Source organism: Rattus rattus, chromosome 6 (genome assembly GCF_011064425.1).
Source record: "Rattus rattus isolate New Zealand chromosome 6, Rrattus_CSIRO_v1, whole genome shotgun sequence".
Lineage (NCBI taxonomy): Eukaryota > Metazoa > Chordata > Mammalia > Rodentia > Muridae > Rattus > Rattus rattus.
In genome coordinates this window covers 26956537-26974734 of record NC_046159.1, presented here as the reverse complement: position 1 = coordinate 26974734, position 18198 = coordinate 26956537, and the positions used below count along the sequence as shown (strand labels likewise).

General features: G+C 40.5%; 1 protein-coding gene across 8 annotated transcripts in view; it reads right to left on the bottom strand.

Moving 5' to 3' along the window:
* The window catches only part of Erc1 (ELKS/RAB6-interacting/CAST family member 1), a 286731-nt gene that overhangs the window by 199629 nt on the left and 68904 nt on the right, over positions 1 to 18198 (bottom strand). For 7 of the 8 annotated variants that reach the window (XM_032905787.1, XM_032905789.1, XM_032905788.1 and 4 more), the window contains exons 5-6: positions 15485 to 15640; positions 9401 to 9568 (exon numbers count right to left, since the gene is read on the bottom strand). In XM_032905787.1, coding sequence (XP_032761678.1) covers positions 9401 to 9568; positions 15485 to 15640 — 324 coding nt within the window. Of the gene's footprint in view, positions 1 to 9400; positions 9569 to 14030; positions 14115 to 15484; positions 15641 to 18198 lie in introns of all 8 variants that reach the window. The other variant, XM_032905794.1, reaches the window with a different exon arrangement.

Genomic DNA, 18198 nt, shown 5'->3' with positions numbered 1-18198 from the left:
GGTGAGTGGGAAAGGAAAGAATGAGAACTCACCATAAACATAAACCTCTAATGTTAGATTGGCTGGAAACATGGACTTCGATACAAAAACAAAACAAACCAAAAAAGTCATACCATAAATACTAGATACAGAAACTATCAAAATCTCTCCCCTAATTACTAAATTAACTTTTTAAAACTAAATATTCGACTTAAACTAGTGCGTGTGTGTTTGTGTCAGCACATATGCACATACACTTTTTTTAGTGCCATATTGGTCTAGAATGATTTACATGTGCAATGTAATTTTATACAAGGTTACATTTTGCAAATCCTCACAGGACATACGGGCACCACTCTAGCAGGAGGATAAGGCCTTATTTGTCAACACCAACTGAGCACAGTGGACACCCACCTTGTTTGCCAAGAATCAAAGTATGTGTTAAATCTGGTGGACGACTTTAATAACAACACAAGGGTTTCCTCTACCAATGCAAACAGACAGAAAAGTATCTACCTACTATGTTTGCTTCACAGTTCTGAGCACAAAAACATTAAGTGTCTTTTCTTTGTGTTGCAAAACAAATGCACACTGGTACAATGAACCAAGCCAGGGACCCTGCTTGTTGCCTTTGATTCCTTTCTTTTTTTTTTCTTTTTTTTTTTTTTTTTTCTTCCGGAGCTGGGGACCGAACTCAGGGCCTTGCGGTTGCTAGGCAAGCGCTCTACCACTGAGCTAAATCCCCAACCCCCTTTGATTCCTTTCTTAGTTTGTCCCTGAGTCTTCCTATCTCCGAAGGAACATTTTCAGTGTCCTCTGCTTCTCTGTCACTGCACTCTGCACACCTAATGCAAACACCTTCCTCTAGAGAAGTGAACTCAAACCACAAGTTCCTTCACCATAACAAAAGTTTCCAAATCTTTATTTCTAGCTCCAATGAGTTCTAAAACCTGAGATTCAGAGTATTTCCTATTTAAGGCAGTGATTCCATTAATAATTTTAGGATTCTTTGTTCTTCATTTAAGTTCTTTCGAAAAAACTTTCAGAGATGATGAAGATGACCAATGTGGACAATTAACCTATGTTAAAGGATTTGAAGTTTCTTTATGTTACTTCTTGCATTTCTTCCTGTATTCTGTAGAATTCCACAAGAGAAACAAAAAACAACAGATACAGGATGTGGAGTATTTGATCTGAAATTATATCATCTTGTCCAGTAAGATAAAGGAGATATGCCATCAACCCTTGATAGGCCAGGATCCAAACGGTGGAAAGAACCTCCACACTTGGGGTGTGACATGTATCTCTGTGCATGCACAAACACAGAAGTAGATGATGGGAAGGTGGGTGGATAGGTGGGTGGATGGGTGGACAGATGGATGGATGGTGCAGTTAACAGAGAGATAGACAGATCTAGGGGGTTGGGAAGATGGCTTTGAGGTTAGGAATATGCTGCCCAGTCATGAATATAAAAGTTTGAATCCTAGCACCCAGGAAACACAGATACACACAGAAATAAATAAATAAAATATAAAACTACAAAGTTAAGCTCCAAATTTTAGGAACTCTGAGTATATCACAGGGAAATCACACATTTAACATACACAAAGTCCTGGTGGAAAATCCAGAACACCATATCAAAAAAAAAAAAAAAAATACAGGAGGATCAAGACACTGTCAGAGACAGCAGATCAGCTAACACCAGAGATAAGCAGATGGCGAGAGGCAAGTGCAAGAACCTAAGCAACAGAAACCAAGGCCACTTGGCATCATCATTCCCCCACCACAGCAAGCCCTGGATACCTCAACACACTGGAAAAGCAACATTTTGATTTAAAATCACAACTCATGATGTAAGAGGACTTTAAGAAGGACATAAATAACTCCCTTAAAGAAATACAGGACAATACAGGTAAAGAGGTAGAAACCCTTAAAGAGGAAATACAAAAATCCCTTAAAGAATTACAGAAAACACTACCAAACAGGTGAAGGAATTGGACAAAACCCATCTAGGAAATAGAACAATAAGGAAATCACAAAGGGAGACAGCCCTGGAGACAGAAAACCTAGGAAAGAGATCAGGAGTCATAGACGCAAGCATCACCAAAAGAATAAGAGATAGAAGAGAGAATCTCAGGGGTAGAAGATACCACAGAAAACATTGATAAAATCGTCAAAGAAAATGCAAAAATGCAAAAAACTCCTAACCCAAAACATACAGGAAATCCAGGACACAATGAGAAGATCAAACTTAAGGATAATATATATAGAACAGAGTGAAGATTCCCAACATAAAGGGCCAGTAAATATCTTCAACAAAATTATAGAAGAAAATTTCCCTAACCTAAAGAAAGAGATGCCCATAAACATACAAGAAGCCTACAGAACTCCAAATAGCTTGGACCAGAAAAGAAATTCCTCCCGTCACATAATAGTCAAAACACCAAATGCACAAAACAAAGAAAGAATATTAAAAGCAGTAAGGGAAAAAGGTCAAGTAACATATAAAGGCAGACCTATCAGAATCACACCAGACTTCTTGCAAGAGACTATGAAAGCCAGAAGATCCTGGACAGATGTCATATAGACCCTAAGAGAACACAAATGCCAGCCCAGGTTACTGTATTCAGCAAAGTTCTCAATTAACATAGATGGAGAAACCAAGATATTCCATGACAAAACCAAATTTACACAGTATCTTTCCACAAATACAGCCTACAAAGAACAATAGATGAAAAACTCCAACACAAGGAGGTAAACTACACCCTAGAAAAAGCAAGAAAGGGGTTGGGGATTTAGCTCAGTGGTAGAGCACTTGCCTAGTGAGCGCAAGGCCCTGGGTTCGGTCCCCAGCTCCGAAAAAAAGAAAAAAGAAAAAGAAAAAAAGAAAAAGCAAGAAAGTAATCATCTTGCAACAAACTCAAAAGAGAGCCACACAAACATAATTCCACCTCTAACAACAAAAGTAACAGGAAACAACAATCACTATTCCTCAGTATCTCTAAGCTTCCTCTATAAAAGTGATAAAACGTGGCTCTTATCTAACTCATACTAATACTCTATAGCCTCGATCAAATTTTTAGGACCCTGGCAAAGCATAGACAAATTCTTTGCTAGAATGTAAAAGAAATGCCCTTTGGTTCAATTCCGCAGTGTGGCAGTTTAAACGAGAAATATTTTCCCCGTAGGCTCATATATTTGAACATTTGTGGTTGAGTCTGAAGGTCTCCTACAGGCACAGTTGAATGCTTATCCCCCAGCTGATGGTGCTACTTGGCAAGTCTGTGGACGCTTTGAGAGGTGGGATGCAGAGAACAGAAGCAGATCGGTCGGGGCAAGCATCTAAAGCTAAAAGGGGCACTGGTTGCTGTCACATTCTCTGGTTCACAGCCTGGTACACCGTGAACAGCCTCTACTGAGAGTCCTCAAGCTAGGATCATTGTTCTGCTGTGCCCTCCATCATGGATTCTTTCTTCCTCTGTAGTTGTTTCTATCAGTTCCTGTGACGGTGACACACAGTGAGAAAACTAGCTCTGAGAATTAAGGCTGCTACTATCACAAGGCTGACCATTTGTTTCATGGATCTTTTGAACTGAGGGGAAAGTTTAGAAAAGTCTGGAGATGAAAGCCAGGAGAAGCCCTAGAATACCACAAGCAGAGCATAATGGGATATTCTAGTGGGAGTCTGGGAGACCAGAATGCAGACAGTAAGGACTGCACACAGAAGGCTTCAAATGAGAACACAGATTGTATTAGCTACTTTTCTGTTGCTGCTATAAACTATCCTGACCAGAAGCAACTTAGAGGAGAAAAGTGTTTATTTTAGCTTACAATTCCAGAGAGGATATAGTCAGTCCATCATGACAGAGAAGGTATAGCAGCAGGGGTACAAGCCATCCTAGCAATCAACAAACGAATCTCATTTTATCCATATACAGGAGGGGGAGTTGGGGGGACGGGGGAGAACATGAAGTGGGGCCAGGCCATGAAGCCACAAAGACTGTCTGTCCTTAGTGGCATACTTCCTCCCTACAAGGTTCCACATAACCTTTCCAAACAGCGTCACAAATTGTGGGTTCAAACACACGAGCTTATAGGGGACACTGTTCATTCAAACCACCATACTACAGAACTGTATTAAATTACATTTGTGCTATATTCCTGCAAAGAATTTGTCTACACTTTGCCAGGGAGCTGAAATTTTAATAGAGTCTAAAATCAAAAACAAGATGCTAATTTATCTTTAGGAAATTGGTTGACTGTTTTAAAGTCAGGCTTACAGTGAGACTCTGGCTCAAAAACCAGAGCAGAAACTGTGAAAAACATGCAGTCTGACAAGAAAAGCACATTTAGGAGTTAGTTGTTAAAGAGAAGCCACATGATGCCCAGCTGGACAATAAGGCTACCTTAGAGGCATTTCAAGACTTCTCAAGACCACACCCATCGAAGGCTCAAAAACATAAATAAAATACGTTCTTTTAAAACGTAATGTATCTGGGGTACTCTATTTGCACTGAGCTACCTAAGAAGTATTCTAACCACCCAGGCACTCAGAGAACACTGGAGCCATGATCCAGTGGATGTGACTACTGCTGAGCTGGCAGCAGAATCTGGTATTAATCACATGCTATCTGCTTGGCAGGCATGCAGTATACAAAAGTCATGGAGGCCCCCACCAAAACGTTAGGGGAAAAGCCTGAAAGGCCAGGAAATGTATAGCAGGGTGTGATTCTCTTCAGGGAGCTATGGCAGAATGATGAAAAAACTGAAAGTAAACTGAGTTGCAATGGATATCAAGACACTGGAGATGTGAGACGTCTGTTGAGTAAGATCCATGCAGCAACTAGAGAGAGGCCATGTATGGGCACGCAAGGTTGTTATCTCCAGGCCAACCTGGGCTCAGAACCTATCACCACATGCTCCAAATGTTGGGTATGGAGCTAGAAGATGTAATATTTGCCTCCCTGGTTTTGGTCTCATCTTCAGTCATATCCTTCTTTTTTATGTCCCCATTCCTCCATCTTGAAATGGGAATGCTTACTATGGACCACTGAGTGGTAGAAGTATATAAATTTGTTTGGAGTTTTGTTTTACACGGGACTGTCTCCATTTATAGGACATGAGTTCTCGGTCAGGATACGAAAAACTTTAGTCTTAACTGAACTCTTCAGATGGGAGTTGGTGAGGCAGGAAAGTTTGGGAACATTCAGTACTCACCTCCCCCAGGGCTGGCTCCTCTTCAGTGGGACTTGCTATCCTTCGTGTTTGAGTGCCTTATAGAAATGCAGGAGCTGAAAAGTACCTTGAGCGCCAGTACCACACTGGCCCCACGCTGCTCCCTTTCCTCACATTAATGCACATGTTGTGATGCCAGCAGAAACCTCTCTGACATACCCTAAACCTTTGGAAGTGAAATCCCACATCAGCATCCAGTTGGGCAGCTTTCCCAGCTCAACATCCATCAGTTTCTTTTACAGCCATGGAATGAATGACTCCATCTTAGAATTCTGCTGTCCCCAGATGCCCATGTTTTTCTTTGTTTTTCTGAGTCTCACCATGTGACCTGGATTGACCTTGAACTCCTAAGCAGTCCTAATGCCCATTCAGTCAAGAACTAGGACTAGTGGTACAACCAGCACGCCTGGTTTATAAAGCTCTCTTTTTGGTATTTCAAGGGCTCTTAGCTGATGTAAGAACTAAGGGACTGCTCTGAGTCTCAGTGGAGACTTCTGATAATGCTGGAACTGCTAAGACTGTGAGAGCCTTGACATTAGACTAAACGTATCTTGTACTATGAGATGGCCACAAGCTTTGGGTGTGGGGGCCTAAGGGGTAGGAATAGAATGTTAAGGTTTAAGTCTGAAATGGCAAATCCACATCCCAAGCTGGTAGGAGAATTTTGGGAGGCTTTAGAACCTTTAAGAGGTGAGGCCTAGCTAGCAGAGGTAGGGAACTATATAGGTGGGCCTTTGGAGATCATATGGGAGCCTGTGTTTCTTTACGGTCCCCAGACCCTTGTCTAATGCATGTTCAAACCACCATGAACTCAACTGTCCCACCGTACTTTCCCCAACAGAATGAACTGAAACTCTTCAAACCCATGAGATAAAATAAATGTCCTCCTCTATTACATTTTTTCTGTTCCGTGCTAGGGCTGCAGTGAAACTGAAGCAACTAATGCAGGAGCAAATAAAACAGTTCATATCAAATAAAAGTGTTATAAGCCAGACAGAGTGGCACACACCATTAATTTCTATACTCGGGAGGCAGACACAGATGGATCTCTGTGAGTTTGAATCTAGCCTGGTCTATACAGAAAGGTCTAGAATAACTAGGGCTATATAGAGAAATTCTGACTCAAAATTAAATTAAAATTAAACAAGTGTTATAAAAGACTAGGTTTGTAAAGTATTTTAAGGTAAATATTTAAGGTTTCTTGCATGTTCAGGAGAAAAATACATAATAAATCACTACTTTAGCTAATAAAATAAAAAGTATTCCAGGTGGTGGAGGTGCATGCCTTTGTTCCCAGCACTTAAGAGGCACAGATCTCTACATGTTCAAGACTAGCCAGTTCCAAAACAGCCAAGGCTACACAAAGAAACACTGTCTTGAAAAACTAGATAGACAGACAGACAGACAGACAAAGTGTTACAAAAGATCAGTTATTGCAAAGTATTTTTAACCTGCAAAATTTAAGGGTCTTTGCATGTTCAGAAGAGAAATGCGCAATAAAACATCTACTCTGGCCAAAACAACTCGAGAAGTAAGTAGTATCCGTATCCTTACTTTAGAAATGAGAAGATAAAGGCTTAAAATGGATTAAAAAAACAACTCAGATATAGTCACACAGAGGGTTACCATCAATCTTAGGTCTGACCCCAAACCTGTGCTTACTGTGCTTAACCTGTGTATCCTTTTTTTTTTTTTTTTTTTCTTTTCTTTTTTGAGCTGGGGACCCAACCCAGGGCCTTATAATTTCAAGCGCCCTACCACTGAGCTAAATCCCAACCCCTGTGTATCCTTTTTATTACTGTATAATTTCACACATGTACACACTGAATGCTGATCGCATCAACCCAACTTCCCTTTCACACTCCCCTAAGCATGTAACCCTCCCTCATTCACACCCTCTCTTTATTCTTTAGTAATCTATTGAGTCCACCTGTATGAGCATGAGCGTCTCCCATAGCCATGCCCCTTCCCAACAGCTATCAGTGGCTCCACAGTTAGCAGGAGAGCTTCCTGGGCCCCATCCACATTTGCACTGGGATCACTGACAGGCCTGTGCAGCTAAACCTCTATTTCAACCATTATTTTTACCAAAGTTTGATCGCCTCTGCAGAGGTCAACAAATTACAAGAGAAATTTATAGGACGAAGCAATTTCAAGAATATTGTTCAAGCTGGAAAACAGAAGTCTCAGTTGTAGATGGCCAAAAGATAGGCCAAGGGGATACCAAACAGACCTTTCCCCAGATCAATGCTTTCCATGAAGAATTTTTAACTGAGGAGCTGGGAGCTAGTTCACTCAGTAAGGTTGTCTGTGAAAGCGTGAGGATCTGAATTAAATCCCAAAATGCATTTGTAACCCACCGAAGAAATGGAGACAGGAAGACCCCTAGGACTTGCAGGCTTAGCCTAGCCTCATCAGCAAGCGCCAGGGCAGCGAGATAGCCTCGAATTAACAAGGTAAATGGCACCTGAGGAACAACACCTCAAGTTGGCCTCTGACCTCCACATACGTTCACACACACAAACACACACAACATGAATATAATTACACATGTGCATACAGAAAAACTTTAAAACTTAAAAAGCTCCATGATCGGGGTTGGGGATTTAGCTCAGTGGAAGCGCAAGGCCCTGGGTTCGGTCCCCAGCTCTGAAAAAAAGAACCAAAAAAAAAAAAAAAAGCTCCATGATCTCGGTTCCTCTTCGTGTGTTTAATTCATAGATTTCCACACCAGATCAAACTGCCGCAATGAGGAGACAAAATCAATTAAGAGTAAAATATAAAATAATAGCTCTCAAAGAACCGCTGCGCGCAGCCTCTTACTGCTCTAACAAAGGAAAGTTGCTGGGCAGAGACTGCTCTCAAATGTCATTAGAGAAATTATTTGGAAGTAAGTGCTATTAAATGAACACATTACAACCTTAAAATTCCCCAAATTCATAAAGAAATTAATTTTTACACCCTTAACAGGATGAGATGGCTGTATTCAAACTGTCCTAATAATTTATAGAGGTAATCAATCCCTGAGGCTCGGCTACTCCTACCCTGCCCAGAGGCAAACACACAAGCCATTCGAGAGTGGTAACACAGCCTTTACCACCATGGCAGAAGAAACCAATCACAAGCCCATCTGTGTAAGACTCAACTAATAAGACAGTATTCAAGCTGGATACAAGGAAGAGAGGACCGACAGAGAAGAAGTGTTATTTATCAGACCGTGACAAGCCTTTAAATGTTTCTATTGTCATCAACCAACTGCTGATCAACAGCTTGTATCCCTGGCTAATTAGAAGTGAGGCTTTTTACCTTTAAGGCTAGCACCAAGTTCCGAACTTTTTGTGGCAATAAATGTTCAAGTTACCAAAACGAAAACCCTCTTTATAAATGAAGAACTTAAGGCAATATCTTCTAAACTATTTCATATTTGTAATTCCTTAAATATATCTAAATTCAGTCCAATAAAACTATGAAAGAGCAGAACTTTTTAGAAAATGATGCTATCAGAGCTGGCAGGATGACTCACAGGGTAGAAGTGCTAGGATGAACGCTTGATTGCCATGGCAGGAGACAACCAAGACTTGTCTTCTGACCTTCTCACAGGCGGGTACATGTGCACATGCACATGCACACGTACACACAAGGACATGTATACACATATATACACATACATGTTATATAAACATATAATTCGTATATTTATGATTTACCATGGATAAGAATTACTGCTTCTCTCTCTCTTGCTCCTCTCTTGTTCTTGCCTTTTTGCTCCCACTCTGTCCCCTTTCCCCTCTTCCTTCCCACGTGCTTGTGGCCGGCCTCTACTCCTCTATTCTCTCTCTGCCTTTCTCTGCCTCTACTACCCTCTTGGCTCCTCTCCCCATGCCCTGAATAAACTCTATTCTATACTAAAAAAAAAAAAAGAATTACTGCTTCTAAATCTAAATGAATCAGATATATTATTAGTAATATCTTCTAATTTGAATAATTTAAAATAGTTTGAAGTACAGATGTGGTATAACTCCAAGTACAAAAAAATATAAAGAAATAACATGTTTTGATTAGCTGTACAGAAACAAAATGGTTGTTTTATTGCAATAAATGATCACATGACTCTAAACATAACAAATATACAACAGATGAAAGCAGGAGAGGACTGGGTTCCACACAAATCACAGGAACTCTTTACCTCAGTCTGCAGGATGGCGGCCCTTTGTTCCTTAGCAGTGAGGGACTCTTTCAGCACCTCAATATGCTGCTTGCTGTCTGAGAATTGGTTCGTCAGAGTTTCTAGCTTTGTCTGTAAGGCTAGTAATTCTGTGTCCTTTCTGGACAATTCCTGTTTCACCTGGCCAATCTGGAAAACAAAAGACGACACTGTGAGGAAGAAAGAACTTACACAGCTACCTCTGAGCCGGTCCTCTGGCACATTTATGCATAATATAGGAACTTTAATGCAACATTTGTTCTATGATAAGGCAGCGATGGGGTGCTTCAGTGGTAGAGCACATGTCTAGCAGCCCTGAGCTCCTGGGCTCATCAAATAGCAAATAAGTAAGGTAGGACACAGTACTAATCTTTTTGCACCATCTAATACCGGATGCTTCTTACCAAAACCTAAGTGTATTCAACAAACAAACTTCTAATCTTCATTTATTGGTTCTAAATAGTTTCTGAAACCCCTTAGGGCAGTGGCTCTCAACCTTCCTAATGCCTTGACTCATTCCTCATGTCATGGTGACCCGCAATCATAAAATTATTTTCATTGCTACTTCACAGTTGTAATTTTGCTGCTAAGTGATGTCTCAATTCCTAAGACCATGGGAAAGATGGTTTCCCGATGGCTGCAACCCACAGGCTGAGAACCACTGCCCGGGGTAAAAGTGGAGGAGGAAGTTGTAGTTCAACCAGACCAGGCAGCATCACCTAAACAGCACTTCATTTCGTCAAGCTTCCATCTCCAGAGCATGATGGAGCACAGGCAGGGCTAGTGTGGACATGTAGCACGAGGAGGGGAAGCAACTTCTATTTCTACTGCAAGGTAAATCAAATCTTAGTGCTATGCTTCTGGTTTTCTTTTTCAAGCAAAGGTTTCATAAAATCTCTATATGAAAACGTGAGGCTGGATGTGGTAGTGTACGCCTTTACACCAGGCAAAGCTGTTGGATCTCTGAGTTCCAAGCCAGCCTCTGTATATAGTTGAGACCCTAAATCATGAAAATAGGGGGGAAAAAAAGCTACTTTCAGTGTTAAGGTGTTAAAGAGATGTTTTCTTTTTCTTTTCTATTTTTTTAAAGTCACCTAATTATCAACTACATGTGTCCGGGGCCACCCGGCCTGCTTATGCCTTTCTTTTCTTGAGGTAGGTTGTTTTCCCTTGTTTCCAAGTACCATATGTGTGGGTTACCACCAGCCAAGAATACTGAGGACGTCCTGGTAGCTTCTTTCTATACAAGAATGAGTTTCACCCTATTGTTAGTTAGAAACTTCAGGAAATTGAAACTTATAGTAGGTAAGAAGTTTTTGGGAAATCAAAACTTACGCCATTGGTTTCTGATGTGACGTATGTTTATTGTTACCCTCACAACCAGTTTGTGTTGTGTGATTTTTCTGCTTATAAGCAAGTACTTTTTGCTTGATTAAATGAGACCTGATCAGAATACTCTCTCGTCTCCATTTCTCGCACCTCTTGTCCCAACCATCCCACTCTGCTCTCCAGGGTCTCTGTTGATGTTCCCGCAGGCTGGGACATACATGCACATCACAGAACATGAACACTGGACTTAATAAAGAATGTATAAGCTTTCACTCTGACAGAATCTACTACACAAGTCATTTGAAGCTTAGCAGTCTGAACGGGCATCCCATACGATGTAATCTCCATAGAGCTCTCTTAACACCAACAAATATTTTCTTTTAAGCATCTTCTTTATATCCCTATTCCTTCCAAGCATTTGTGCAAGAATGAACAAGTGAGAGAGAACGTTGAAGTAACAGCAAGGGGGCGGGAGTCTTGTGTACCCCAGGCTGGCTCAAACTAATTATATAGCCAAGGCTGGTCTTGAACTTCTGATCTTCTTTCCTAGTCTCCTACATGCTAGGATTATAAGTGTGTGTGTGCAGCCATATCCAGTGAGTACAGGACATGTGTATGATGTATGTTCATGTTTGCATGTATACATGTAGAGGCCAAAAGGCCAGTGCTGGTTGTCCTGCTCTATCACTTTCTGCCTTCCTCCCTTGAGGCTGGTCCTCCCTCTCACTGAACGTGAAGCTGGGTTAGCAGCCAGCGAACCCTGGTGGTCCTACTGTGACCCAGTCCCTCCAGCACCGGGACTACAAACACATGCAACCACACCTGGCTTCCACACAGGTCGCAGAGATTTAAGCCCAGGTCCTCGTGCTTACGTGCGACTGCTCTTACTCGCTAAGCTTTCTTACCTAGCCCAGATCCAAAGAATTCTTTTGGTTTGTTTTTATTTATTTCAAGGCAAGAGTATCTCTCTGTGGCCCTGGCTGTCCTGAAACTCACTCTGTAGACCAGGCTGGCCTAGAACTCACAGAGATCTGCCTGCCTCTGCCTCCTAGGTGCTGAGATTAAAGGTGCGAGCTACTTTGCCCAGCCGCCTTCTTTCATATCGTGAATGTATTAAACTTTTAAAAAGTACAAGATTAGGAAAGCTGTCTTAAGACATGTCCTGATTTTATATTAGGCCTACCATCCAGGAGATAAAAACAAGATCGATTAACTACTGAACATAAATATGGTAATTCAGTCATTTTCACAGCAGATGAGACAAGGGTCCTTAAGTTTAACTGAGTATCTAAAGTTTTCTAAAGTATTTCTATAGCATTTTATTTTACCAAATTAATCTTAAGTAAAGGAAAAAGATTTTTTGAAGCAATTTCACAAGAAGAAAAAAGTTTACCATAAAATCAGACTTCTAGTTGGGAACATACCCAGTGGAGGAGTTCTGTCCTAATCTCTACAAGACCCTACACTTGATCTCCACCCAGCACCGGCACAGAGGGAAGAGAAAGAAAACCAACTAGATTGGTAAGAAGCACTTAAAACAGCTCAGGGTTCTTTTTCAATAAAATAAGCATTTTTCTGTACACATCAAAACTCTATTTACTGACTAGTAATGATTCATATTCTATATGCTTATTAGTATTAATCTGTCTGTAATACACAGATTGAACTAAAAACATATTTCTTCTATAAATAAATACCCAGAATAGTCAAAGTATTACCACTTCTCAGCCAAGAACTATGGCTTAAAGGTATCCAAATCTCTGGATACTTGCCAACATGGATCAGAAATAAACAAGCTAGGCATGGAGATACACACCCAAAAATGTTTAGGACTCTGAGGCAGAATCATAAGTCCTTTCTCAAAATTCCCAAGTACACATGTTGTATACACACAGAGAGATTTCAGTTTTGCACAGGACTGACATCTCTCTGCCATGTGCATTATTAAATAAGAAAGAGAAGAAAACATTTCAAACAGAAGAAAATCTTAGACACACAAGTCTCCCTTCTGAAATGCCGGGAGAGAGGACCCGGTGAGAAGGGCACGGTGGCTTTCAGTCACTGAAGACAATAGTCTTCTCCAGCTGGCGATGGAGTAATTATACCAAAGCAGCATAGTGTTTAGGAATTGAACAACAATGTAACAGATGTACCTGGGCTGCTGTTGACACATATAAAGGAGTAGTAGTAACCAAGAAAAAAGGAAGTTATATACCAACTTCTCCAGACAACATATAGTTAACACCATAATCTAATTAGATCTTTTCCAAACATAGCATTTTACTTTTAACCTACAATAGAGGCCATAAATAGGTTAACAGATTAAATAGGCCATAAATTTATTTGTTAATAAGTAAATTAACAAAACTTATTTTTAACACTGCATTCCAATCTACTTAACTCCTTAAGAGTACTTTTTCCATTCATCTTCGACATATTAAGGAAGGTGCACCTGGACAAGACAGACCAGATAGTGAAGAAATTTCATTAAAAACTCTAGAACCAGATTGCTGGCGTCAATCTAATCCTGCCTCTCACGAGCTGTGGCTTCCTGGGCATCATCTGTTACCTAAGTTTTCTCATCTGTAAATTAGTGTCCATCACTGCACCAGGTTATAAGATGCTTCTAGTAAACATACAGATGGAAAGTTATTATAATTTATCATAAAGCTAGAAATGCAGTTTTAAGTTCACTACACAGAAGGCTGGAGCAGACTTAGTATTTAAAATAAGCATCACACTAGTTCTAACTACAAGATAACTTTAAATAGGCTAATTAGTCTCTATACAGCTGTCTTAAAGAAAACACCATTTGTTACACAGTCTCAATGAAAACTTAAAGATAATGTCTCTGTACTGTAGAATTAAAGCAGTTCCTCAAGAATTTCAAATGCGGGTACATTGTAGAAGCTGGGCCTATAGACACTCACACATTCCTGTACCTAAAAGGAATAGGGAAAGAGCATCATATAAATCAATGTATAACTAGTCAACAAGAGGATGAGGGAGGGGCGTCCTGAGATGCCATCCACAGTGCAGCACAACAGTAAAGAGCCAGGTGTAAGGCTTCCCCCATACAGACAGTCTCAGTGTGCACAAGTGACACGTGGGTCAAACTGGTGAACAAATGTCAGTTAAAAGAGCAGAGCAGGCTGGTTAGTGCTAAGAATGGGCAGAGCTGCCATCCACAGAGAGTGAAAGTGTAAGCCACCCCGAAGCCAGAGCCAGCAGGGTCCCACTGTGGGACCACTGCACACAAAGAGGTAAATCTTACTGCAAAGACCTCAGACTGAAGACCAGCCGCTCTCTTTTTCAGCTCCTCCCCTTGAGCATCTTTGGAACTTAGCTCCTCCTTCAGTTGCTCTACCTGTCACGACATTGTTATTGTTTTTCAACCATGTGCCAACTCAGGTCTTCATATTATCTGATTCTGAGTCACAGTGACCTCTGAAATAACAATAACTTACATAAAATAATCAAAGCTCTCCCCTAAATCAATGTTCAAAGGCATATACTGTCTCTATCTCACAAACTGTTAAGAAATAAACTAGAATATGCTGATCATCAAAACGGAAGTAAAATATAGATTATGATACAGTACATTTTGTCCTAAAATCACGGAGAAAATTTATACTAACAAAAAGTTGGACACATTAAATTTTTAGCTTTAAAATTAACATATGATTAGCATAAATCATCAGTAACAGACTCTAGTAATAGAGGAAAATTCTACAGACATAAACCTGGTAACAGACACCACAACAAGAAACCCAACGGGACAGGGAGTCACACCCATGCCCTTCCTCCACAGTCAAGTATGGGGATGTTTTGGTTTTCGGTTCCAAAGAACAAAGAACACAGTTACTGTATACATTTGGGAAACACAGTGAATAATACTTTTCTAGCTAAAATTTCATTGTTAAAATTGTTTATTTGTATATTTGTTTATTTTGAGAATCTCACTATGTAGCCCTGGCTAGCCTGGAACTTACTCTGTAGACCAGGCTGGCCTCCAAGTTGCAGAAGTCCAGCTATTTCTGTCTACCAAGTACTGGGACTGCAGGTATGTGCCATCACGCCCAATTTTTATAATAATTATTTTAATTAAACCACAATGAACCAAATTCTTCAATTTTCTTTAAATGGTTTATAAAAATCCAAGTAAATGACTTTGGATCTGAAGAAAAGCTGTTGTGACTGACTTTAAACCACACTGACAACCTCTGTGCTGTCTTAGTGCACACATGCCTGAGGAGCACACAGGAAGCAGCAACCCTGCTACCAAGTGAACCCACTAAGGGAGAGAGCAAAGGCCCTTTACTCTTGGAACTTGTTTAAAGAAAAAACATTTAACCTTTTTCAGAAAAACAAAAAACAAAAAAACCGACTCTCAAGGGTTTAACTTAAAATACTTCCCAAGAAGAGGTAGTCTTCTACAGTAAGAAATGAATGAGCTGTCTTTTATATGAAGAAAAATTCATCTGAACAAAGTTCCATCAAATCATTTCAGAAGTTCTTACAGAAATGAAAACTTAAACTCTAACATGTCCTTAGTTCTTATTTACATAAAAGCTTACAATAATAAATGGTAGCAGTAATTCTGACTTTAGTTCCAGGACATGTCTACATGGGGGACACAATGACAACAACCCTTCTCTAAGGTCTACTACAACACAACGCGGATCTTAAATCCTAACGCAGACGAGCGCTTCCGGGGCCTAACGTGTGTGCTCCTACCTTATTTTTCATAAACTTAGAGTGGCTCCTGTACACCTCCATCTGCTTCATCTCCTCCTCCCGCTCTTCTGTGCTCAAAGCCCCATTCGACTTCAGCATCTGAATTTCCTCTTCCAGGTCTCGGAGCCCACGCTCCATGGAAGAAATTTTTGAATCCTGGGAACAATGGAAGAGTTGAGAATTAAACTATTTACAAAGACTAAACGTTGGGAAGGAGTGGATGGATTGGGGGCGGGGGCACCCTTATAGAAGAAAGGGGCGGGAGGGATAGGGGGTTTAAGGACGGGAAACCAGGAAAGGGGATAACATTTGAAATGTAAATAAATATCCCTAAAAATAATAAAAAAGAAATAGAATTTATAAAAAGAGAGAGAGAGAGAGAGAGAGAGAGAGAGAGAGAGAGAGAGAGAGAGAATGGTTGTGTTCTCAGGTAATGATGACAGAAGAAAGGAATTTTGTGGAGATATAGTTATGAGAAAGTTGTCATTTCACTGGAGACAGTTTTCCAGCTTCCAGGTTGTCCTGGTTAGTTTTCCTATCACAAGCTACAGTCATTTGAGAAGAGGGAAACTCAATTTAGAAAATGTTCCCACCGGATTGGCCTGAGGCAGGCCTGAGGAGCGTTTCTGACTGTGACTGACATGGGTGGCCCCAGCTGATGGAGGATGGAGCCCCCGGGAAGGTGGTCCTGGATGGTGTAGAGAGCAGGCCGAGCAAGCCATGGAGCAGACCAGTAAGCAGCCTCCTCCATGGCCTCTGCATCAGCTCTGCCTCCAGGTCCTGCCCTGACTCTCCTCAGTGATGGACTGTTGCCTGGAAGTGTAAACAGAAATAAATCCTTTCCTCCAAAGTAGAAAAAAGATTAAAAGTAGCCGAATAACTGTGTCTCTCAAAAGTCTGAGTTTAATAACATTAAATATCCAGAGAAGCTGCTGGGCAGCACACAGGGAGAGGAGGACTCACCCTCACTACGACCTCTTTCTTCCTCCAGCCACAGACCCTTTCAACTCAAGCAGACATGGTGAACCAGAGAGGCAGAAGCAGCACAAAAACAGCCTAAGGTTCTTTGTATTTTATGACCAACATATTTCTAGTGGGGTTGGGGGAACCGTAGTTTGTAAAGCCTGTTCTAGTTCTAACACTCCACCACTCAGAGACCTTTAGGGGGCATGTTTCTGCCAATAAATGAGAAAAATGAATACAAGTTGAAAAGAATTGTACAATAAAGTTTTAATTATGCATACAATAATTATCTAGCATTCCAATTGCAGAAAAATTTAAGAGTGAATAATCATATCAATGGTTATTTTTTATATTTTAGAAATCTTATTCTCTGTACTTCTGAAATACATTTGAAATATCTATAAAATGTTTCCCTGGCACATGTCTATAGTTCTGGGTATTAAGAATGAGACAACAACTATATAGCCTAGGCAACATAGTGAGATACCTTCCCATCTCAAAAAATAGTTAAGTTAAATAATCAATGACTATTCTTGTAAATTATTACCACAATATTATATTCCTGCATTATTTTTCTATTCGCAATTTCTTGATTTGTTTGTGACATCTAAATAATCCTTAACTCCATATGTGATTGATAACAGCAAACTGTCTTCATGAAATAATTTTGAACATAGTTAATTTGCCTAAAATATAGGACCGTTAACTAACGGAAGTACAGCTCTGTTTCCTTTGGCGCTTTAGAGAGAATGTTTTGGGATGGAATTTTAAAACTGACTTCCTTTGTAACTTTACATCAAAGATATCTTGGTTGGCTGTGTTGGCTATTGTAATTCTTGAAGCAGAAAGAGAAAACATAAAAATCTGTCACAAGACAACTTCAACCAGTAATTTTCCAGTTGGGGGAGCTAAGGGGAAAAAGGCATGTTTGCCTTGCCCATAACCTAAACTTCAATTGTACTATCTGAAATTCACTTTTGAGATTAATATAAAATGTTCTGCGAGTATCAGGGCACAGTCTCTTTAAAATGACTAAAACACTAGACAGACACGAATAGTAAGAGTCAAGTGTAAGTCCTGCCAAACCCACGTCAAGAGTAACAAGAGGGAACGAGCAGATAGGAAAGGGAGTGTATCCTAGCAGTTTTCATCCTCAAAAGACAACGGGGCGCAGAGGGAAAGCACATCCACAGCAGACCACCTGTATAGCTTCTACAAGACCCTCACCCAAGGCCTTACTTCTTAATAACAACAACACAGGACAAAACTCAACTCACTATCAAGTCCGCTGCACAAAAACTTCTTTCTAGAAAAGACCATTTCTGCAGGCTGTGAAAACGTCAAGGCAAGCATGGACTGCCCAGGGAAACATCTACCCATTTACTCTCTGAAGTCAGGTTGGACAAATAGTTCTTGTTAGTATACCTAGTTCTAGCATAAGCTCAAGTGGTACCAAGAGGAGGTTTATGTGAGGACAGCTCTCCCAATCAGCTTTTACACTTCTATGTGGAAAACAAAGCAGGTCGATCAGCTCCCTTCCACTTTCTCCCTATCACTGTCAGACACTCATGGGCACTCTGGGGATCTACGCCTTGAGATATTTACCACATTCCAATCCAAAGGTTGTCTCCTTTCCCCAAGCAAAATTTGACTTTCCTTACAGATCCAGTTACCCTGAACTATCTCACTTTGTAACAGCAGAGAGCAGCTTCCAATCACCTGGAAAACATACTTCTGGAGGTGTCTATGAG